We start from the raw sequence: 19,568 nt of genomic DNA on the forward strand, positions 1-19,568 counted from the left end.
AAGTTAAAATCCCCTACCATAACTACCCTATTATTCTTACAGATAGCTGACATCTCCCTATAAGTTTGTTTCTCAATTTCCCTCTGACTATTCGGGGGTCTATAATACAATCCCAATAAGGTGATCATCCTTTTCTTATTTCTCAGTTCCACCCAAATAACTTCCTTGGATGTATTTCCGGGAATATCCTCCCTCAGCACAGCTGTAATACTATCCCTTATCAAAAATGCTACTCCCCCTCCTCTCTTGCCTTCCTTTCTATCCTTCCTGTAGGATTTGTATCCTGGAACATTAAGCTGCCAGTCCTGCCCATCCCTGAGCCATATTTCTGTAATCGCTTTGATATCCCAGTCCCATGTTCCTAACCATGCCCTGAGTTCATCTGCCTTCCCTGTTAGGCCCCTTGCATTGAAATAAATGCAGTTTAATTTATTAGTCCTACCTTGTCCCTGCCTGCCCTGACTGTTTGACTCACAGCAATTCAGGCAGCATCCGACGAGCAGCAAAATCGACGTTTCGGGCAAAAGCCCTTCATGATGAAGGGCTTTTGCCCGAAACGTCGATTTTGCTGCTCGTCGGATGCTGCCTAAATTGCTGTGCTCTTCCAGCACCACTGATCCAGAATCTGGTTTCCAGCATCTGCAGTGATTGTTTTTACCTGTGTTTGACTCACACACACCTTACTAGTTTAAAGCAGTTCTAGCAAATCTAACAAATTTCCCTGCCAGTATATTAGTCCCCTTCCAATTTAGGTGCAATCCGTCCTTCTTGTACAGGTCACTTCTACCCCAAAAGAGATTCCAATGATCCAAAAATGTGAACCCTTCTCCCATACACTAGCTCCTCAGCCATGCATTAATCTGCTCTATCCTCCTATTTCTGCCCTCACTAGCTCGTAGCACTGGGAGTAATCCAGATATTACTACCCTTGAGGACCTCCTTTTTAAATTTTTGCCTAACTCTCTGTAATCTCCCTTCAGAATCTCAACCTTTTCCCTTCCAATATCATTGGTTCCAATGTGGACAATGATCTCTTGCTGGCCCCTCTCCCGTGTGAGAACATTCTGCACCCTCTCTGAGACATTCTTGATCCTGGCACCAGGGAAACAACACACCATTCTGCTTTTTCTCTGCTGGCCACAGAAACGTCTGTCTGTACCTCTTACTACAGAATCCCCTAACACAATTGATCTCTTGGAAGCCAACGTACCCCTCGTTGCATTAGAGCCAGTCTCAATACCAGAAACTTGGCTGTTCGTGCTACGTTCCCCTGGAATCCATCACCCCCTACATTTTCCAAAACAGCATACCTGTTTGAAATGGGTATATCCACAAAAGACTTCTGCACTTGCTGCCTACCTCTCTTGCCCTTCCTGGAGTTAACATCATCGATGTGACTGTATCTGAGATTTCCCCCCTTTCCCTTAACTGCCATCCATCACATACTGTTGCTGTTGCAAATTCCTCATCGTGTCTATTTGTCTTTCCAACTGATCCACTCGATCTGATCAGATTCGCATCCAACAGCATTTATGGCAGATATAATCCGCAGTAATCCTTAAACTCTCTTTAAACTCCCACGTCTGACAAGAAGTACATATCACTGCAAAGGCCATTTTTGCTCCTTCACAATCTACAGACCCAGAAAATAACACCATCTTATTCCTCTACAAAACACTGCACCAGGTTAAGTTAAGAGCTATGGCTTATATTTTAAGTTTAATCAAGAGACTTCTCTCCAAAAACACACAGTCAAGAAAGAACTCACTGTACTCACTAATACAGCATTTCTCTTGGACAGACTTAAAACAACAATTAACTTATCTGATTCTGTGCTGTGAACTTCGCTCAAACCGGTTCCTCCAAGATTATTTGTGAAATTCACTATTTGTTAATTTTCCCAGATGCACTCCGATGTCCAGCGACACATGAATTCAAAAACAGCAAAGGCAGTAACTGTGCAGGTTTTCTCGCTCTCTCTTTGACTATCTAAGTTGGCTTTACTGCCTTGTATTGCCGAGAGGGAAGGGAAAGTCAGTCAAGGTTCCTGCTACTAGTTACTGTTGAGTGATCCCTGTATTATGAAATTTAAGGTGTGTACTATACCTTTAAGAGAGAAAGCAACTGCCGTAGAGCCAGAGAGCTAATTGCCCATCTAACATCTTGCTCTCAAAATTAGAAAAAACGCTCACCAGCAATGGTACCTTTTCATATGAAACATACTCACAGTAAAAAGAGTGAAGACGACCCAAGGAAATCAGTAGCCGGCAGAGTGAAGACACAAGAAGACAGTGACTGTGTGGTTTTGAAATTAAGTTGATGTAATTTTAATAAGTGTCTTATTAGAACAGCATTGTTCTAATAATGGAGGCAGATAGTAAGCAGTTAAGAGAAGGGGGGAGCTTAGAGTTGTGAATTGTGATTTAATGTTTTAGAGTTAAAAATATTTTTAAATAGTGAAATTTGGGGGTTCTATCATTCATATTTTAACATTATGCGGCGATGCAAGGTTTTTTGGTTGTTTGGTTTAATTATCAGAGGAGTTCACCTGTGTCATAACACCTATTTATAGCAGGTGAGGGTAAGATTGACCTTGACTGTTATACCTCCCATCTTGAACAGCTTAAAGAAATTCATTATCTGGACTTGCAAGAAATGATCACCAGGGCAAGTTATCTGAAGGTTGTATTTCAGAGGAGGGATGATTATTAGAAATGTGGAAATTATTTTGATCAGACACTCCATTAAAATTTTGAGAGCAGTGATTTACAAATTGTAAAATCCTGCCTTGAATCCAGTGATGATTTGGGAAAGATACAAACCAAGGGGGTAAGCTGCTTTCCTGTCTAAGACTTGCCCAAGCAAAGCACAAGACTATAGTAATCCAGTTGATTGCGTTGTCTCTTTCCGTACACTAGTTCCAACCTTGCATCAGTAACTCCATGCTTGTCCGAGTCAGATGTTTGAAGATTTAAATTCCACTCCAGGGACCCAACATACAATCCAGACTGGCACTCTCAGGGCAGCACTGTTGATTTCATTGTCTTTTGTCCAAGATTCTATGTACTCTTTCAAAGAGTGTGTTAAATCCTATTGTTCTGTTTCAGAGATGTCCTGATGAATGTTTATTTTATAGTCAGCCACCCCAAAAACCAAATAAAAGAAAATTTATCTTCCTGCTAGTTTTGGAACTTGTTGCACATAATTTGGCTGTGGAGTTTACCTGCAGCAACTACTCTTCCAAGTGGTATCCATCTTGAGGATAGAGAGTTGGCATGGGTTATGGAGAAAACTCTCGAGCTTGAGGCCCAGGCACCTAGGGATGGATTGGTGGAAACTGGGATTATGCAAAATTCTAGGACTGATGGAGCTGGAGGAGGTTGCAGGTATGGAGCTGGCGTGAAGCTTGGAAGAATTTGAAAACTGAGAGTGACAATTTTGAGTGATATGCTGTATAACCATTTACTTATCATGTTTTGAATACTGAACCTGAATTTTTCACCTGTGTGCCTGACATCCTTTATCATGCATGCTTTTGAGTGTGTTTTGAATTTCAGCTTGATCTATTTTCTCTTGACAGGACGAGACACAAACGTATTAGTTTATATAAAACGAAGGCTTGCAATGTGTGCAAGAAAACTGGGGCGAATACGAGAAGCAGTAAAACTGATGAGAGACGTGAGTAAAAAGGTGCCAGTTACACTTCAGCTGCAGCTGGAGAGACTGCGTCACCTTTTATATTTTGACTAATTTGTTCTTTCCTACCCATAATTGTTGGTCATAATCTGAATTATAATTAAATAAAGCAAGTTTTCGAGTTTGACTGTGTGTTTCCACTTAAGCACAAAATTTCACCTGATATTCCCAGTACATGGGGTATTCTGCTGCCTCCTTTTGGATGAGATGTTAAGCCAATAGTCTGTCTGATCAGATACACATAAAATATCCAATTTACTGTTTCAAAAGATAAGGGATTTCTTTTGATGTCCTGGATCAATACCAGTGCGGGTATGAGCTCTCAAATTAGCTACTTAGTCATTGTCCTATCATTGTTTGTGGGATCTTGGAATGTGCAAATTAACATTCAAACTGAATGATAACAGTTCAAAAGTCTTTCATTGGCTGGAAAGCTTTGGGATAGCCTGAAGATGTGAAATATAAATGCTTGTATTTACTAACTTTATATATGGAGATAACTGCAACATCATATCATATCTTTGGAAATTAGCATGTTGGGATTTAAATGTAAACTAGTGTTATCTCTATCTATCCAGTCTATTTTTTTTAAAAAGAAAAGATATAACTACTAGGAGAAGAAAACAGTTTGCAATCTGAAATTCTTGGGTAATATTTTTCATACTGATTGTTTACAGACTTTTTGTAGGGGTTAGAACTGCTTGGATTCTACTTCCCCACAACTGACCCTTAGGTGGAAGGAAAACTTAGATTTTTATGATCGGAGTGTGACCATGGCCGTTGGTTTTTCCTTTTGGTAGTTTTTGAAATTTTTAGAATTCTGGTTACTGTTCAGTACAGAATTAAATGATGTTTCTGTAGAAGCTGTGATAAACGATGTAAGTTTTATTTTGTATTTTCAGCACTTCACGTTCGATAAAATCTTTAAACTGAATGTCTTTTCTTTCTCAGTTGATGAAAGAGTTTCCACTCCTTAGTATGCTGAATATACATGAAAATTTGTTAGAGGCTCTGTTGGAGTTACAAGCTTATGCTGATGTACAAGTGGTCTTGGCCAAATATGATGGTTAGTGTGCTCGTTAATATTAGCACTATAATTACAAGGTTTCTACCAAGGGATGGGATCTATCATAGAATGAGTTGTTAGTCCTTAAAATGTGATTTTTATTGTAATCTATTTTGTATGTTGGATCGTCTGGAAGGTTCAACCTACACTCTAACAGAAAATTGTAATAGATCATTCCTGGTGATATACCAAAGACTTAATCTTGCCTATACTTCTAAGACTTGCCCATTCTAAGCAAGTGCACAAAAACTGGCATGGAGAGTTTTGTCTATATTTCTTTTACAAACTCTTGCCCCCTCCAACTCTATGTACATTTTTTTTTCCACCTGCAAATATAAAACTACCAATTATGTACAGATGAACCTCAGTTATCCAAAGGACATGGGTGGGTAACATTTCGTTCGGTTTATTGAATGTCAGGTAATGGAATGCCGGATTACATAGTTAACCAAGTATCAGAACCTTGCGATCTTGTTTGGATAATCCGAAATTCGGTTAATCTAATGCTGGGTAATCGAGGTTCCTCTGTACCTTTTTTATTTGGGCCAAAGCATCCTGCTTGATTAACACCCATCCATCAACTTTAGCATTCACTCCTTTCACAACTGATGCACAAAGTTTGCAGTGTGTACTATCCACAAGATAAACGACAGTAACTCCCCCAGCATCAACCCAACCTCTACCATGTAGAAGGGCAAGGGCTCATGGGTATACATTGCCTACAAATTTCTCCTTGAGCCCCACACCATCCTGACTAGGGACTATATTGGCTCAGTTTGCTCAGTCATTTTGTCAAAATCCTGGAAGTTCTTTCACAGCATTGTAGATGACCCTTAAGTTCCGGATCTGCAGCAGTACAAGAAGGCAGCTCATCACCACCTTCTCAAAGGCAATTAGGAATGGTTTTTAATTTCTTTAAGGTATTATTCAGTGGCAGTCTCCTCTGACCCATTTGAAGTTTATAGTTAGGGCTTTGGGTAGTCTCTGTACATTGTTTTTCAAACACTGACTATGCCAGTGTAATATTTGATATTGTGAATTAGAGTACTGCTGTATGAAGCTAATAGCTCCATACAGTGCAATAAAAATAAAGACACGAACCCTTCAATTAGAACGGGGAGATTATTAAGAGATAAATGAGCAGCACCAGGAATAAATAAAAAACCGAACAAGAGAAGGCAAATACTGTTAGGGTAAAGGGAGTATCTTTAAGTAATCAGAAAAGTTGGCAAATAAGACTAAGTTCAAGTCATGGCAGATGTGGTCAGCCAGGTGAATATGTGACCTGTTATATGTGGGAAGTCATGGTCACTACCAGTATCTTAGATGACCACCTGTGCAGAAAGTGCTCCCAACTTGAATTTCGCGTTTCGGATCTTAAGCAGTTGCCAGAGACACTGTGGCATGGACACACTGCTGAGAGTTTCATGGATAACGGCTCAAGGAACTAGAAGATAGAAGGGACTATGTGACCACCAGGCATCTGCAGTCCTCACTTTCTCCTGATCAAAGAAAATGAGGCAGGAATCTCCTGGGCTCCTGCACACCAGTCAGTTTTTCGTTTTAGAAGCTGAAGAGGGCATTTGTTCCTCAAGGGAGTGCAGACAGAGCCAGGCTTCTGGCACCACAAGTAACCTGACTTTACAGGAGGGGAGGACGAAGAAAGCAAGAGTGATAGTGATGGTGGATTCAGCTTTTTTGGCGAACGGGCATTTCAGCAGCTGTAGTCATGACTGCAGGATGGCATGTTGCCTCCTTGCTTCCAACGTCAGGGTTTCACTGAGCAGCTGTTGGGATTGAAGGGGGAGGATGTCAAGACAGGGCCATGGTACATATTGGTACCAGTGATATAGGGATGAGGTCTTACATCCAAAAATTTAGGGAGCCAGATGGGAGACAAAAGAGCAGGATCTGAAAGATTGTAATCTTCGGATTACTTTCCATGCTGATTGCTAACGTGTACAGAAATAGGAGAATAAGAATCGATGAATAAGTGGTTAGAGTTGTTTCAGCACGGACAGTTTTAGATTCCTGGGTCACTGAGACCATTTCGGGGGAAGATGGGATCTGTACCAGCGTGATGATCTGCACCTGAACCAGAATGGCATCAATATCCTTGCAGTTGGATTTTTCTGGTTCTGTTGGGAGGAATTTAAACCAATTCAACATGGGGAGGGGACACAATGTTAGTGCAGTAGGGACACAGCATACTTCATCAAAGGAACCAAGGCAGATGGGAGTTTATCCATGTTCAGTTTCAAAGGAGAATGACAAGATTGGATAGTCTCTACCTATGAGGATGCTAGGAGGATTATCAGTAAGACAGATGAGTTAAGGACAAATGAAATTGTGATGATATTGCTATCATAGACATGATGAGAGGAGACCAGGGCGGGCCAATCAACATTCCAAGGTATAGCACCCTCCAGGCAGGAGGGGAGTGTCTAAAGAATAGGTAGTGTCTGATTGTTTACGAAGTCAGTGACTGGATTAGTGAGTCAGCAATAATGATGGATGCTGTCTTGAAAGGATCTTCAAATGAGGCTTTGTGGGTAGAGTTTAGGAATAAACAGACGGCAGTCATACTGCTGGGAGTGTATTATCAAACCTCAAATAGTGGGCAGTAGAGGAGCAGGTACGTAGACAATTCACTCAGTTATGTAAAAACAATAATAGGGTAATTACGTTAAGGAATTTCAACTTCCCCAGCATTAATTATGATAGTCATGGTGTAAAAGGTTTAGAGGAGGGAGGTTTCTTTGTATTCAGGAGAGTTTTTCATTTAGCAAAACCAACAAGGGCTGGTGTGATGCTGCACCTCATTGTGGAAGTTGTTCGAGGTGGCAGTGTAATTTACTGATGGCAACATCAGTAGTTTTAAGTTTGTTGTGGAAAGGAAAAAGAGTCTGCAAAAAAGTAGGGTTTTGGATTGGGGGAAGGTAGATTTTATCAAAAATAAAGCTGGATCTGGCTAATGTAGATTGCGAACTTCTGTGGAAATCAACAGTAGTACAGTGGCATAGCATTCAAAATGGAATTGGCGAGAGTAGAGGCCCAAAATCCTTTAGAATGCAATGTAGGAGCACCAAGCCCAGAGAACCCTGGATGTTTAGGAGCATTCAGGACTGACTAAGAAGAGAAAGAGTGACTTTTAACAAAGGAAGCAAATCAACAGAGGCCCTGTCGGGGATGACTTAAGAATGCATAGGAGAGCAAAGAGGGACATGACAAAATACTGATAGGTAAGATTTGGGACAATCCAGATATTCAATATCCAGGGGAAGAGTACTTGATGACAGGACAGTAGAGAGCTGAAAGGGACAGTGGGATCTTGGGGTGCCTGTCCACAGATTCCTGAAGGTGGCAGGACAAGTTAATAGGGTAGTTAAAATATAGGGGATATTTTGGCTTTATCAGCCATGGCATGGATTACGAGAGCAGGGTGGTTATTTTGTAGTTGTACTGCACTTCGCTTCAGCCACAGCTGGACAAATGTGTGCCTGCTTGGTTATTGCAGGGGATGCAGAGAGGTTCACCAGGATGTTGCCTGGGATGGAGCAGTTTAACTATGAAGAGAAGTTGGGTAAGCTTGGGTTGTGTTTTTTTTTAAAAGGCTTAGAGGGAACCTGATTGAAGTGTATAAGGTTGTCAAAGGCATGGACCGGGTGGATAGAAAATAGCTGTTCCCCTTAATTGAAAAGTCACAAAGGGTATTATTTCAGTTGAAAGGCAGGAGGTTTAGAGGGGATTGGAGAAAACCTTTTTTTCCCCCACACAGAGGTTGGTGGGATTCTGGAATGCTGAGAAGGTAGTTGAGGCAGGAAATCCATAATCTTTTATGAAAAAAAAACTTGGATGAGCACTTGAAAGGTCATAATATTCACATCCATAGGCCAAATGCTGGCAAGTGGGACTGGTGTAGCTTTAGAGCAGATTTTAATCGGTGCAGCCTCAATGGACCCAAGGGATTCTACTGTATGATTCTGAGAATTTAAATACTAAAATAGGCCATTCGGCCTTTTGGTTATGGCTGGTCATAATGGCACTGCCTCCATATCCTTTTTAATGTGACTAACAGCATAAATCTGCTTGGGTGACGGGGTGTATTTGGGATGCTGCTGATCATTTTCCTGTTAAGTATTCATTAGAATGTATACCCTAATCTATAATGCTTTTTGATTACAGATATCAGCTTGCCAAAATCAGCGACGATATGCTACACAGCTGCATTGCTGAAAGCGCGTGCTGTATCAGACAAGTAAGCACCTCATCCCTCCTTCCTGCCATAACCCTCTTCAGCCCTCCCTCATTGTAATATGCCTGATATCTCTGCACTTACAATGTGGCTTCTTCTGCATCCTAGATTTCATAGTTTCTCTTTTAGTTCTGGTACCTTAAGCTCCCTGGCTCTTACTTTGGAATTTCCCACCTGTCTGCAGTTCAGCGTCTCTTATCTTTTAACATGTTCCTTAAAATTACTTTTGTGACTGACCATTTGTTCATTTGTCCTAACAACTCCTTATGTGCCTCAGTTTCAGAATGCATTTTACAGTCACGTTATGATAGCAAATGAGATGTTTGCTACTCTAATGCTGTCTGAATATAATGTTGCTACTGTTGGGACTTGGAATTTTAAGAATAAAGTAGCCTACCTTGTTTTGGAAAAAGTTCAAATGAAGACCATTTGTAGGAGTGAACACCATCAAAATTGGAAAAAGCAAATGAGAACTCGGTGTCTGCAGGACATTATCCTGAGAGTTCTGGATTATACGTCCAGTGTCATAACCACTGTACTATCCACACCCTGAGGAACCTCAAAAATATTGAAAGTGCTTCACAGCCAAGTACCTGCTTTTTGAAGTTATTGTATTGCTTTCTGTAAGGAAAAAGTAATCCATTTGTGCACAGCAAGGTCCCACGAACTGCAATTAGAAATTGACTAGAGTATCTATGCTCACTGAGATTGGTTGAGGCACCCAGGATATTTTATTGTTGTGGTATCTTTTACACCCACTCAAAGATTTAGCTGGTGATAGCAAGTTTTGTAGCTCAGGTTGAAGTTTTGGATGTAGGTTTGCTCGCTGAGCTGAAAGGTTCATTTCCAAACGTTTCGCTATCTTACTAGGTAACATCTTCTGTGGGCCTCATGCGAAGCAATGCTGAAAAATTCCTGCTTTCTATTTATATGTTTGGGTTTCTTTGGGGTGGTGATGTTATTTCCTGTGGTGAAGTCACTTCCTGCTCCTTTTCTCAGGGGGTGGTAGATGGGGTCTAACCCGATGTTTGTTGATAGAGTTCTGGTTGGAATGCCATGCTTCTAGGAATTCTTGTGTGTGTCTATGTTTGGCTTGTCCTAGGATGGATGTATTGTCCCAGTCGAAGTAGTGTCCTTCCTCCTCCGTATGTGAGGATACTAGTGAGATTCTAGACCGTTTAGCTGCTGCCTTGTTTTAATGTTTTGTCCAACATCACTCACTCTATTGCACTGTAGGGTCAGGCTTGATTAAATGCTTGCATTTCTGAAGTACTACTCAAATCCACTTCTGATTTGAGATATGATTGCTACCAATCAGTCACAGCTAATATTCTTGATGATAGGAAAAGATAAATTATTAAACAGTTTAGCTGTGGGAGAACTTGCTTTGTGACTTTAGTCTACCTCGAGAGAAAAATTGCCACCTGGAGATGGTGATCCTGTGGAATTCTCTGCCATAAAATGGTTGGGGCTAAAACATTAAATGTTTTCAGGATGATGTTAGATATGGTTCTTAGGGTAAGAAGAATAAAAGGGTATGGGGGAGAAAGCATGAGCAGGTTACTAAGTTGGATGATCGCCATGATCATATTAAATGGCAGGACAGGCTCAAAAGAGCTGAAATGCCGACTTCTCTTCCTAGTTCCTATGTTTGTGTTTCTCAGGATGCTCAAAATGTGCCCAACAGGCCCCCCCCCATGTTCACCAAAGAACTTGTAGCCAGGTAATCTGTGTTCTGTGTGAGGGATGAATAATGGCTTAGGCACCAGGGACACTTCTGATGTTTGAAATAATGCAGGAAGAGCTTTTTTCGGTCCACCTTGGAGCAGACAGACATTGGTTCATTGTCCTCTCTAAAAGCTGACATGTCCAACAATGTGAAGTGCTGTCATTCATCCATGTGAGCATAGTTGGAGGCAGTGGATACACAATTTAGAGTATTGTGTAGGGTGGGTGCTCAGTTCAAAAGGAAAAATGCAGGCACCCATATACATCTGTGCACCTGTAAGTTCAAACAAGGACTTGATCTCCAATCTCTGCGCTCTGTGACAATGAAAGGCAAACTAAAGAAACATGCAGAGTATTGGTAGGTGGTACTGCGGTGCATCTTTGAAACTGGGTTTTATGTGGATAGTACATTTTTACACGTGGTGACCACTCCTCTTCTCATCATCTTTATTCCACTGTGTGGGCTTCTGACTTCTGCGTGCAGAATTCAGTGTATTGGCATGCTGATTGGTATGCACTGGACCTCTGAAAAGCTGTGCAACCATTGATCAGCTTGCAGCTTCAGGAAGGGCTGCCATGGGAGGAACAAAGGGAGGTAGGTAGGTGATCAGGAAAGCCTTACAGTTCATCTCATTTGACAGCCGTTTTTCTGCATTAGAAAGCAATGAGAGTGATGGTTCATGCACTGAAAGGAGCAGAAGTGTAGTGGTCGAACACTTAATGAGGAGGTCAGACAGGTGTTTCTGGTGCCCCAGAAATGACTCTGTGGGGTCAGGGCCACGGATATCACTGGCCACAGGGTCCTCTGAACTGGAATGATGATCACCGATTGTGATTCACACTGGTACCTACGGCATTGGGTAGAATCCTGTGACAAGAATTTAGACAAATAGATAGCTCATTGAAAAAAAGGATCTCTGAATGCATAGTGATGAGTGTAGAAATAGGTGGGTTGAGCAGATGAATACGAGGCTAAAGAATTGATGAAGGTGGGATGGCTTTACATTCCTGGGTTGCTGGGTCCATTTTGGGAAAGATGGAATCAAGGCATCATCATCATCTCCGGTCCCTCGCAGACAATGATGCCTCTCTTCCACTCTCAGGGTGAGTCCATAGGTCACTGTCTGATCTAAAGCTTCTGCAGACTCTGCTACACATGGGGCAGAAGGTGGTCGCCTGGAGGGTTGGGTTGGTGTGCCAACGGATTCCTTGTGCTGTTTTCTCCTGGCTTCCACTTTTTCCTGATAGCAGGTCTTGAGGTACTCTATGCTTTCTCAGATGCTTTCTCAGATAATGTTCCTCCACTTTAGACCGTCTTGGGCCAGTGATTCCCAGATGTCAGTAGGAATGCTGCACTTCACCAGTGAGGCCTTGAGGATATTCCTGAAGTATTTCCTCTGTTCACCTGGCACTTACTTGGTGTTTCGAAGCTGGGCGTAAAGTGTCTTCTTGGGGAGTCTCATGTTGGTCATGGGGACACTGTGCCTTGGCCATTGCAGATGATCAAGGAGGGGGGGGTCAGTGCTTCAGTGCTGGGGATGTTGATCTGGTCGATGACGTGGGTGTTGGTGCATTTGTTTTCCCAGCATCGTGTGCAGTCAGCATTGGTGATACTGCTCCAGTACCTTGAGGTATCTACACAAGGGAGCTCAGCACAGTTGGATGACAGTTTAGTGCGTGTAGTCTTGCAGATGAATTGAGGATGTTGTTTAATGCATTGGGATATGACAGTATAACTACCATTGAGGTATGGTTAAGTGAGGGTCAGGAATTGCAGCTTGGTGTTCTGGGCTATGCAATCTTCAAGTGCAGTGGGAAGGGGTGTAAAAGAGGAGATGACCAACGAGCCAATTACAACCGTAAGAAGGGATGATATCCTAGCAGACTTCTCAATTAAGCCCGTATGAGCAGAACTTAAAAATAAAAAAAAAGGGGGCAGTAACATTGGGAATGTACTATTGACTACCAAACTGTCAGAAGCAGACAGAAGGGGAAGTTTGTTGGCTAACTGAGGATTTCAATTTCCTGAATATTAATTATGATAGACAAAAGCGGGAAAGGCTTAGACGAAGCAGTATTCTTAATATATCCAGGAGAGCTTTTTAAGACAGCACATGTGATATTGTACAAGAGGTAGACAAAGTTAGCAATCACGCAACATCAGGTTATAGTCCAACAGGTTTATTTGGCCAAATAAACCTGTTGGACTATAACCTGGTGCTGCGTGATTGTTAACTTTGTCCAACCCAGTCCAATACCGGCACCTCCAAATACAAGAAATGGGGCAGTGCTGGACCTAATACTAGAGAAAATAACTGAGCAAGTAGTAGAAGTGTTACGAGGAGAACATTTCAGTCATTGAGACTGGGTTATATTATTAGTTACTTGTAGTCATAGAAAAGGACATACCAGAAAGAGAGGTTCTGATTAATTGTGATTTGATTCTATCCGACAACATTCTTTCTAATAACTTACCCACTACTGAGGTTAGACTGGTCTGTAATTTCCCTTTTTAAATAATGTGACGATGTTAGCAGTCCTCTGGCAGATCACCTGTGGCTAGAGAAGATTTGAAAATTACTGCTATAGCTTCTGATACCACCACCTTTGCCTCTCTCAACAGCCTAGGAAACATCTTATTCAAGTTTGCAGATTTATCCACTTTCAAGTCCTCTTTATTATCTCTTAATGTTAATTTATTCTAATATTTCACAGTCCTTCTCCCTGAAACATTTGAGGGTATTTTAATTCATTTTAATATGAAATGCATAGGTGATTTATGATATTAAATTTTGTTCATTCTGATACGTACTGGCTCAGAAACGAACAAAGCTTTTTGAACTGATAAGAATTATTTTTGAATGGTTTATTCTGCTGATCTTGTGGAGTGTTGCAAATTAGTCACAACATGAATAGTCCAAATGGCCTAAGACTTGAGTGGGTTTATAATTTGAGTCTTTCCCTGCATGTATTCATCTCTCCTTATTAACATGTCATTTTATTCCTTAATAAAAAGAGGAAATGTTGGAGAAGCTCAGCAGGTCTGGCAGTATCTGTGGAAGCGAAACAGAATTCATGTTTTGGCACCAAAGACTATTCCGTATACCTCATACTCCATGTGCCAGTGTTCTCACTGGGCATCAGAATTTATTTTCTCCATGAAGATGAATTGCTAGAAAGTGGAACAAGAATTAGTGACTAATTTTTAAATGTTTTTTCTTTTACTGCCATGCAGAAACTCTGGACTGAAATGTTGACTTTCTGTGTTGTAAACTTGCAGTGATCCTATAGTTCCTTGCCATGCGACTTCCTTTTGTAGTCTAGATTGGAGTGGTGCAGGTCAGGCAGCATCTGAGGAGCAGGAAAATTGACGTTTTGGGCAAAAGTCATTCCTGATGAAAAGCTGGAATAATAATAAACAGGGCATAAACAGTGTTTTGCATGTTATACTATTACTCACTAGTCAAAAGCAACATAACTTTAATCAAAGAAGCACCACAGGCAATTTACAAACAATGGTGTAGACTTAGGGGTATGTGTTACAGACAATAGTGTTCAATGTATTACTGAGTTGGCTTCTGTGGCAAAACCATGAAGACGGCACTTATATATTTGATTTATACATCCTTGATGTTGGAAGAAAAAGGAGTTCTGAATCAAGGATTCAATAGGGTGTATACAGAATAAAACTTCTTCCAGCGAAATCAAGAATCCAGAGAACATAATAAAATTAGAGCAGTTCAGAAATATGATCAAGAACCCTTTTCCAAACAATAGGGGGGAAGAAGTGTTCCTTCTCCCACTCCCCTGCAGATAAAACAATGGATCCTGGGTTGGAACAGCGATTGTTGGGTCGATGGGGGAAACTGAGGTATTGTTGGACCTTTCAAAACTAAGGGCGTTACGTTTTTAGTAAGGATTTAAAGACATGGAGGCAAGGGACTGCATGGCTTCTGTTTCAACCTACTATTTTAATTCATATTTACTGATCCAATCTTTTAAAACCTCTCTATACGTTATGTATTGTAATGTCTGCCACTGGTTTCATACAAATTATTCTGTGTATGTTATCTGACGGATACTGGAAGAATTAACATAGGAATATAAAATTGAGAAACCATTTACCCTGTCTGAGTTTCAGAATGCAAATGTTAACTGTGCAGTGTAAATGGCTTGGAGCCAGTTCAAGGCTGATGCACATTCCTGGCCTTCAAATGCTGGTTATAAATAACTGGAGCTCACTTTCTCAGTTTCTGACCTCAGCTGAATGCTCTGGATAGTTTGGAGTATCTTAAGCTACCTATATTTTCCATATTATTATAACACTGTTAATGATGGTACAGATGGTCATATGACAACAATAATTTCCATTTATAAAGCACCTTTAATTCAAAAAGGCATAGTTCAAACAATGTGGCACCAGTGGCCAGTCCAGCATTTATTGCCCATCCCTAATTGCCATTGAGAAGCACTGCTGCTCTCCTTTGGATGTACATGCATGTGTAATATTGTTGGAAGTGGTGTGGGGGATGTTCCAGAATTGATATCTGGTGACTCTTTTTGAAGAAATGGCAGTGTCGTTCTGGTAGTGACTTTCCCATCTGTGTAGCTGGCTCAGCTGTGTACTTTGCACAGGACCCTTTGAATGCTTGATGAGTAATCTAGTGTAATGGGAGGAGTGAAAACAAAAGAAGAATAAAGAACAATTAGGTCAGAGATGTGAAAGACAATGTCCTGCTTTGTGACAGTAAGTTACTATCTGTCAGATTTGGACAATGTTCAAAATCACTTGGGTTCAACTCTCTTATTGAGTCCCTAGTTAAATTATTGCTGTGTAATTTCATTCCAGGCATCCATTACCTTTGTGACCTGTCCAAATTCCACCATTTTACATGTCACACAAAAGCCAGTAGCCATGCAGGAACATTTAGGATGCGATGACTGAAATTATGATCAAAATGATGAAACATACTTTGAAGGGAAAGAGAGAACTTGTCTTTTATCCAATGTGGGTGTCGTTATCTTGCCAACATTTTTTTTTGCCCCTCCCTAGTTGTCCTTGGTGGTGAGCTGCCATCTTGAGCCATTGCAGTTCATGTGGTGTAGGTACACCCACCGTGCTAATGGGCAGGAAGTTACAGGATTGTTGATTTGTTCCCTAGTCAGGGTGGTGTGTGATTTGGGCGGGAACCTGCAGGTTGAATTCCTATGTAGCTGTTGCCCTTGGCCTTCTGACTGGTAGAGGTAATTTGCTGAGAAAATGCTGTTCATTGCCTTGAGGGTTCACACTGGTGGAGGAAGTGAGTGTTGAAGATAGTGTATTGGTGTCAGTCATGTGGGCTGCATTTTTTTGAATGCTGTTGGACTTCTTGGGTACTGTTGAAACGTTGTTCATTCAGGCAAGTGGAGAGTATTCCATCATTCTTCTGACTTGTGCCTTGTGGATGGTGGGCAATGGTTAGCCAGTTAAGAGGTCCTCCTAATTCTTAGCCTCTTGATTTCCTGTTGTTATATTTATATGACTCGTCAAGTTCTGCTTCTGATCAATGCAAAGCCCCCAGAATATCAATAACTTATGCTTTTGAGAATGGTAATGCTATTTAATGTCAAGGGACAAGGATTAGTTTTCCTGTTTTTGGAGATTGTCATTAGTCTGCATTTGTGTCCCATGACTGTTTGTTTTGTTGCCACTGATCAGTTCAAGCCTGAATATTATCCAGGTCTTGCTATGTTTGGACGTATAATGTTTCAGTATCTGAAGGTAAATGAATGCTGCTGAACATAGTAGCATATAAGGCTCTGGAGGAGATGGTACCTGTGCAAGCTGGACTGTGTGTATTTGAACATATATTCCCCCCCCCCCCCCCATCCGTCCTGTGCCACAGTGCTAGGCTCAATGCCAGAGACCTTTATAACAAAGTCTTTGAAGCAGCTGAAGATGTTTTTACCTCAGACACTCCCCTGAGGAGCTCTTGTGATGATGTGCTTTGACTGAGATGATTGCAAAAATCCAAGCTCCTAGATTGGGTGATGAGGTGAATTAGAACTGAATGAAATACCACTGAGCCTGTGACAATGGAGATAATCAATAATTGCAGTGATTTGGCCAACACCAAAAACACCATTCGAAAACAATTTCTGATAACCATCTCGTACGTGGCCCTTGTGGCAGAATTGGTCTTTTGTGTCAATGCCTGTAGAGACCAATACACGAATGTAACATTAAATCTGTCCCATCTCAAATAAATTTATTGCATTATCTTCAGAGTAACTAGGTTGATTGATGAACACTCCTTCACTAGTCTTACCCATATCCAAAGAACAATTAACATTACTGGAGAAGACTTTAATCAGCAATCTTAGCAAATATCTGTGGGAAAGATTTTATGAAGGCCAAGGAAACCCAGCAAAACAAGATATGGAACATTGAAAGTGTTTTGTGCGACACTATGCAGTGCTGTGATTTGCGACATTGTGATGAAGCTGTTATGTCAATTTGACATCAGCAAGAACAGCTATTTGTTAGTCAATATTGTGTTTCCTTGTGTTCTCTCCTGCTTCCTCTTTTTCAAGTGTTAACTTCTGTTTTTAATATAAGATTCTTTCTCTTGGTGCAATGAGATGTTGTGCAATTACACTCTCCAACTTAATGGCATGAGGTCTTGGTTTTAGGCTTACTCTTGTCTGCACATCTGTTGAAGTGATAATAGACTTGCATTCGGTTTTATAATGGAGAAAACGGGCCATTTGGCCCACAGGTTTATGTTGATTAGATTAGATTCCCTACAGTGTAGAAACAGGACTTTTTCGCCCAGCAAGTCCACACTGACCCTCCTGAAGAGTAACCCACGCAGACCCATTTCCCTCTGTCTAATGCACTGAATACACGGGCAATTTAGCATGGCCAATTCACCTGACGTGCACATCTTTAGACTGAGCAAACCCACACAGACATGGGGAGTATGTGCAAACTCCACACAGAGGGTGAGGCTGGAATCGAACCTGAGTTCCTGGCGCTGTGAGGCAGCAGTGCTAACCACTGAGCCACTGTGGCACCTTTTGTTATGCTGCACATGATCCTCTTTCTACTATACATCATCTAATTCTATAGCAATACTTTTATTTCTTTCTACCCTGTACTGACCTTGGGTTCCCTTAAATTCATTTCTGTTATTCGTCTTAACATGTGGCATCGTGTTCACAATTGTCCTTTGTATATGAAATTTCTTTTAAATTCTGTTGGGTTTATCAATGGCAATATTTTATTTATGTTTTCTGATATTGTGAAGAGGAGTCATTTTTGACTTAAAGCATTAACTGTTTCTGTCTCCACAGATGCTGCTATACCTGCTGAGTATTTCCAATGCTTTATTTGTAGTCTCTGATTTTAGTGGCAACCTCGTCCTTCAGACTTTGAAGACATTGGTTCATTGCTCAGCCTTTTCTTTTCTAAAGAGAATTACCCCAACCTGTTCAGTCATGGACATGGGAAGGGAGAGAAATATTCATTTATGAGGGCGGCATTTTGAGTTGTACAACCTTGGTCACCATCAAGAGGAGTGGCCTTTCCCTTAAAGTTCTTATTTGTTTTTGCCTGAATGTAGGTTCTCCCCAGAGGCAGCCTCCCGGCGAGGGCTCAGTACAGCAGAAATGAATGCTGTGGAAGCAATACACAGAGCAGTAGAGTTCAATCCACATGTGCCAAAGGTAAGTGTCTCAAATGTAGTTGGTTCAAATTTAAATTATTTGATTTTATAGCACCCTCACATCCAGAGCATTGTGGGCTCAAGATCATTTCTAGAGATATGAGTGCAGTTTTAACTGCGGTGGGAGTGCAGCATTGTAGAGGTACTATTTGTGTAACTGAGACATGAAATTTTAGCCCTGTCTGCCTATTGAGATTTGCTAAAAAAAAAATCCTATGGTACAGTCAGAAAAAAAACTCTTTCACTGTCAAGATCATTACACATCAGTTGGTGGGTTACATTGTCTCCTCCTACCATCTTAAACATCAGTGCTGGGAAAAACTGGACCAAAAGTCAAATAAAGCTACCTCTAACCTCCACAGTGTATGCACTCCTTTCCTGATAAATTGGCTTGTGAATAAAAAATGGATTGATCAAAAAATTTGGATTAAACAATCTGCATAACATAACACGAAGGGATGTGGTGTTAAGAAGTTTAAATATCAGATTATTTGACTTTTAAAAAATGATGCCAAGAATGACGGATATCCAGAAGAGATTATATGGTTGTAATATAATCTCTGAATTTAGTGATGTATTAAATTGTGCAACTTCATGAGATTACTGTCATCTTTAATCATTTGCATTTGCCATAGTTTGTTCTCTGTGTTCGTAGACAGGTACTCAAGGATTAAAGAGCTGGAGTCCCAATGAGAGAAAGGGATAATTTTACATTTTCCATTGGATAGTCCCAAGTTCAAATCCTGTATTAGACAGATAGTTGAATTCAGCTATCCTTTTTATGTGGTATATGTTGGTTTATGCACAAATTGTGAGAGTGGAGCACAATAGTGCCAACTGGAGTGAAGGAGGAACCGTCCTCTTTGTCATATACTGCTGAAGGATAGCCTAGAAATGGGAGTCAAACTTGGAGAGACAATAAATTGACAAGTAGAATTAACGTAAAATAAATGAAGAATGCTGCTGGAACTGAAATTGCAGAAGAAACTCCGGTAGTCTGGTAAGCTCTATGGAAAGAAAACAGAGTTAATATTTTGAGTCCAATGACCCATCTTCAGTAATATTAACAGTAGGCTCTGAGTGTGTACTTTCTGGCAAAATACAGCTACCACATGAC

General features: G+C 40.9%; 1 protein-coding gene across 6 annotated transcripts in view; it reads left to right on the top strand.

Moving 5' to 3' along the window:
- Nucleotides 1-19,568, top strand: part of LOC122563035 (suppressor of tumorigenicity 7 protein homolog) — a 165,550-nt gene that overhangs the window by 89,584 nt on the left and 56,398 nt on the right. For all 6 annotated transcript variants that reach the window (XM_043716367.1, XM_043716366.1, XM_043716362.1 and 3 more), the window contains 4 exons: nucleotides 3,581-3,678; nucleotides 4,648-4,762; nucleotides 8,948-9,020; nucleotides 18,350-18,452. In XM_043716367.1, coding sequence (XP_043572302.1) covers nucleotides 3,581-3,678; nucleotides 4,648-4,762; nucleotides 8,948-9,020; nucleotides 18,350-18,452 — 389 coding nt within the window. The remainder of the gene's footprint in view (nucleotides 1-3,580; nucleotides 3,679-4,647; nucleotides 4,763-8,947; nucleotides 9,021-18,349; nucleotides 18,453-19,568) is intronic.

This window comes from Chiloscyllium plagiosum, chromosome 26, assembly GCF_004010195.1.
Source record: "Chiloscyllium plagiosum isolate BGI_BamShark_2017 chromosome 26, ASM401019v2, whole genome shotgun sequence".
Lineage (NCBI taxonomy): Eukaryota > Metazoa > Chordata > Chondrichthyes > Orectolobiformes > Hemiscylliidae > Chiloscyllium > Chiloscyllium plagiosum.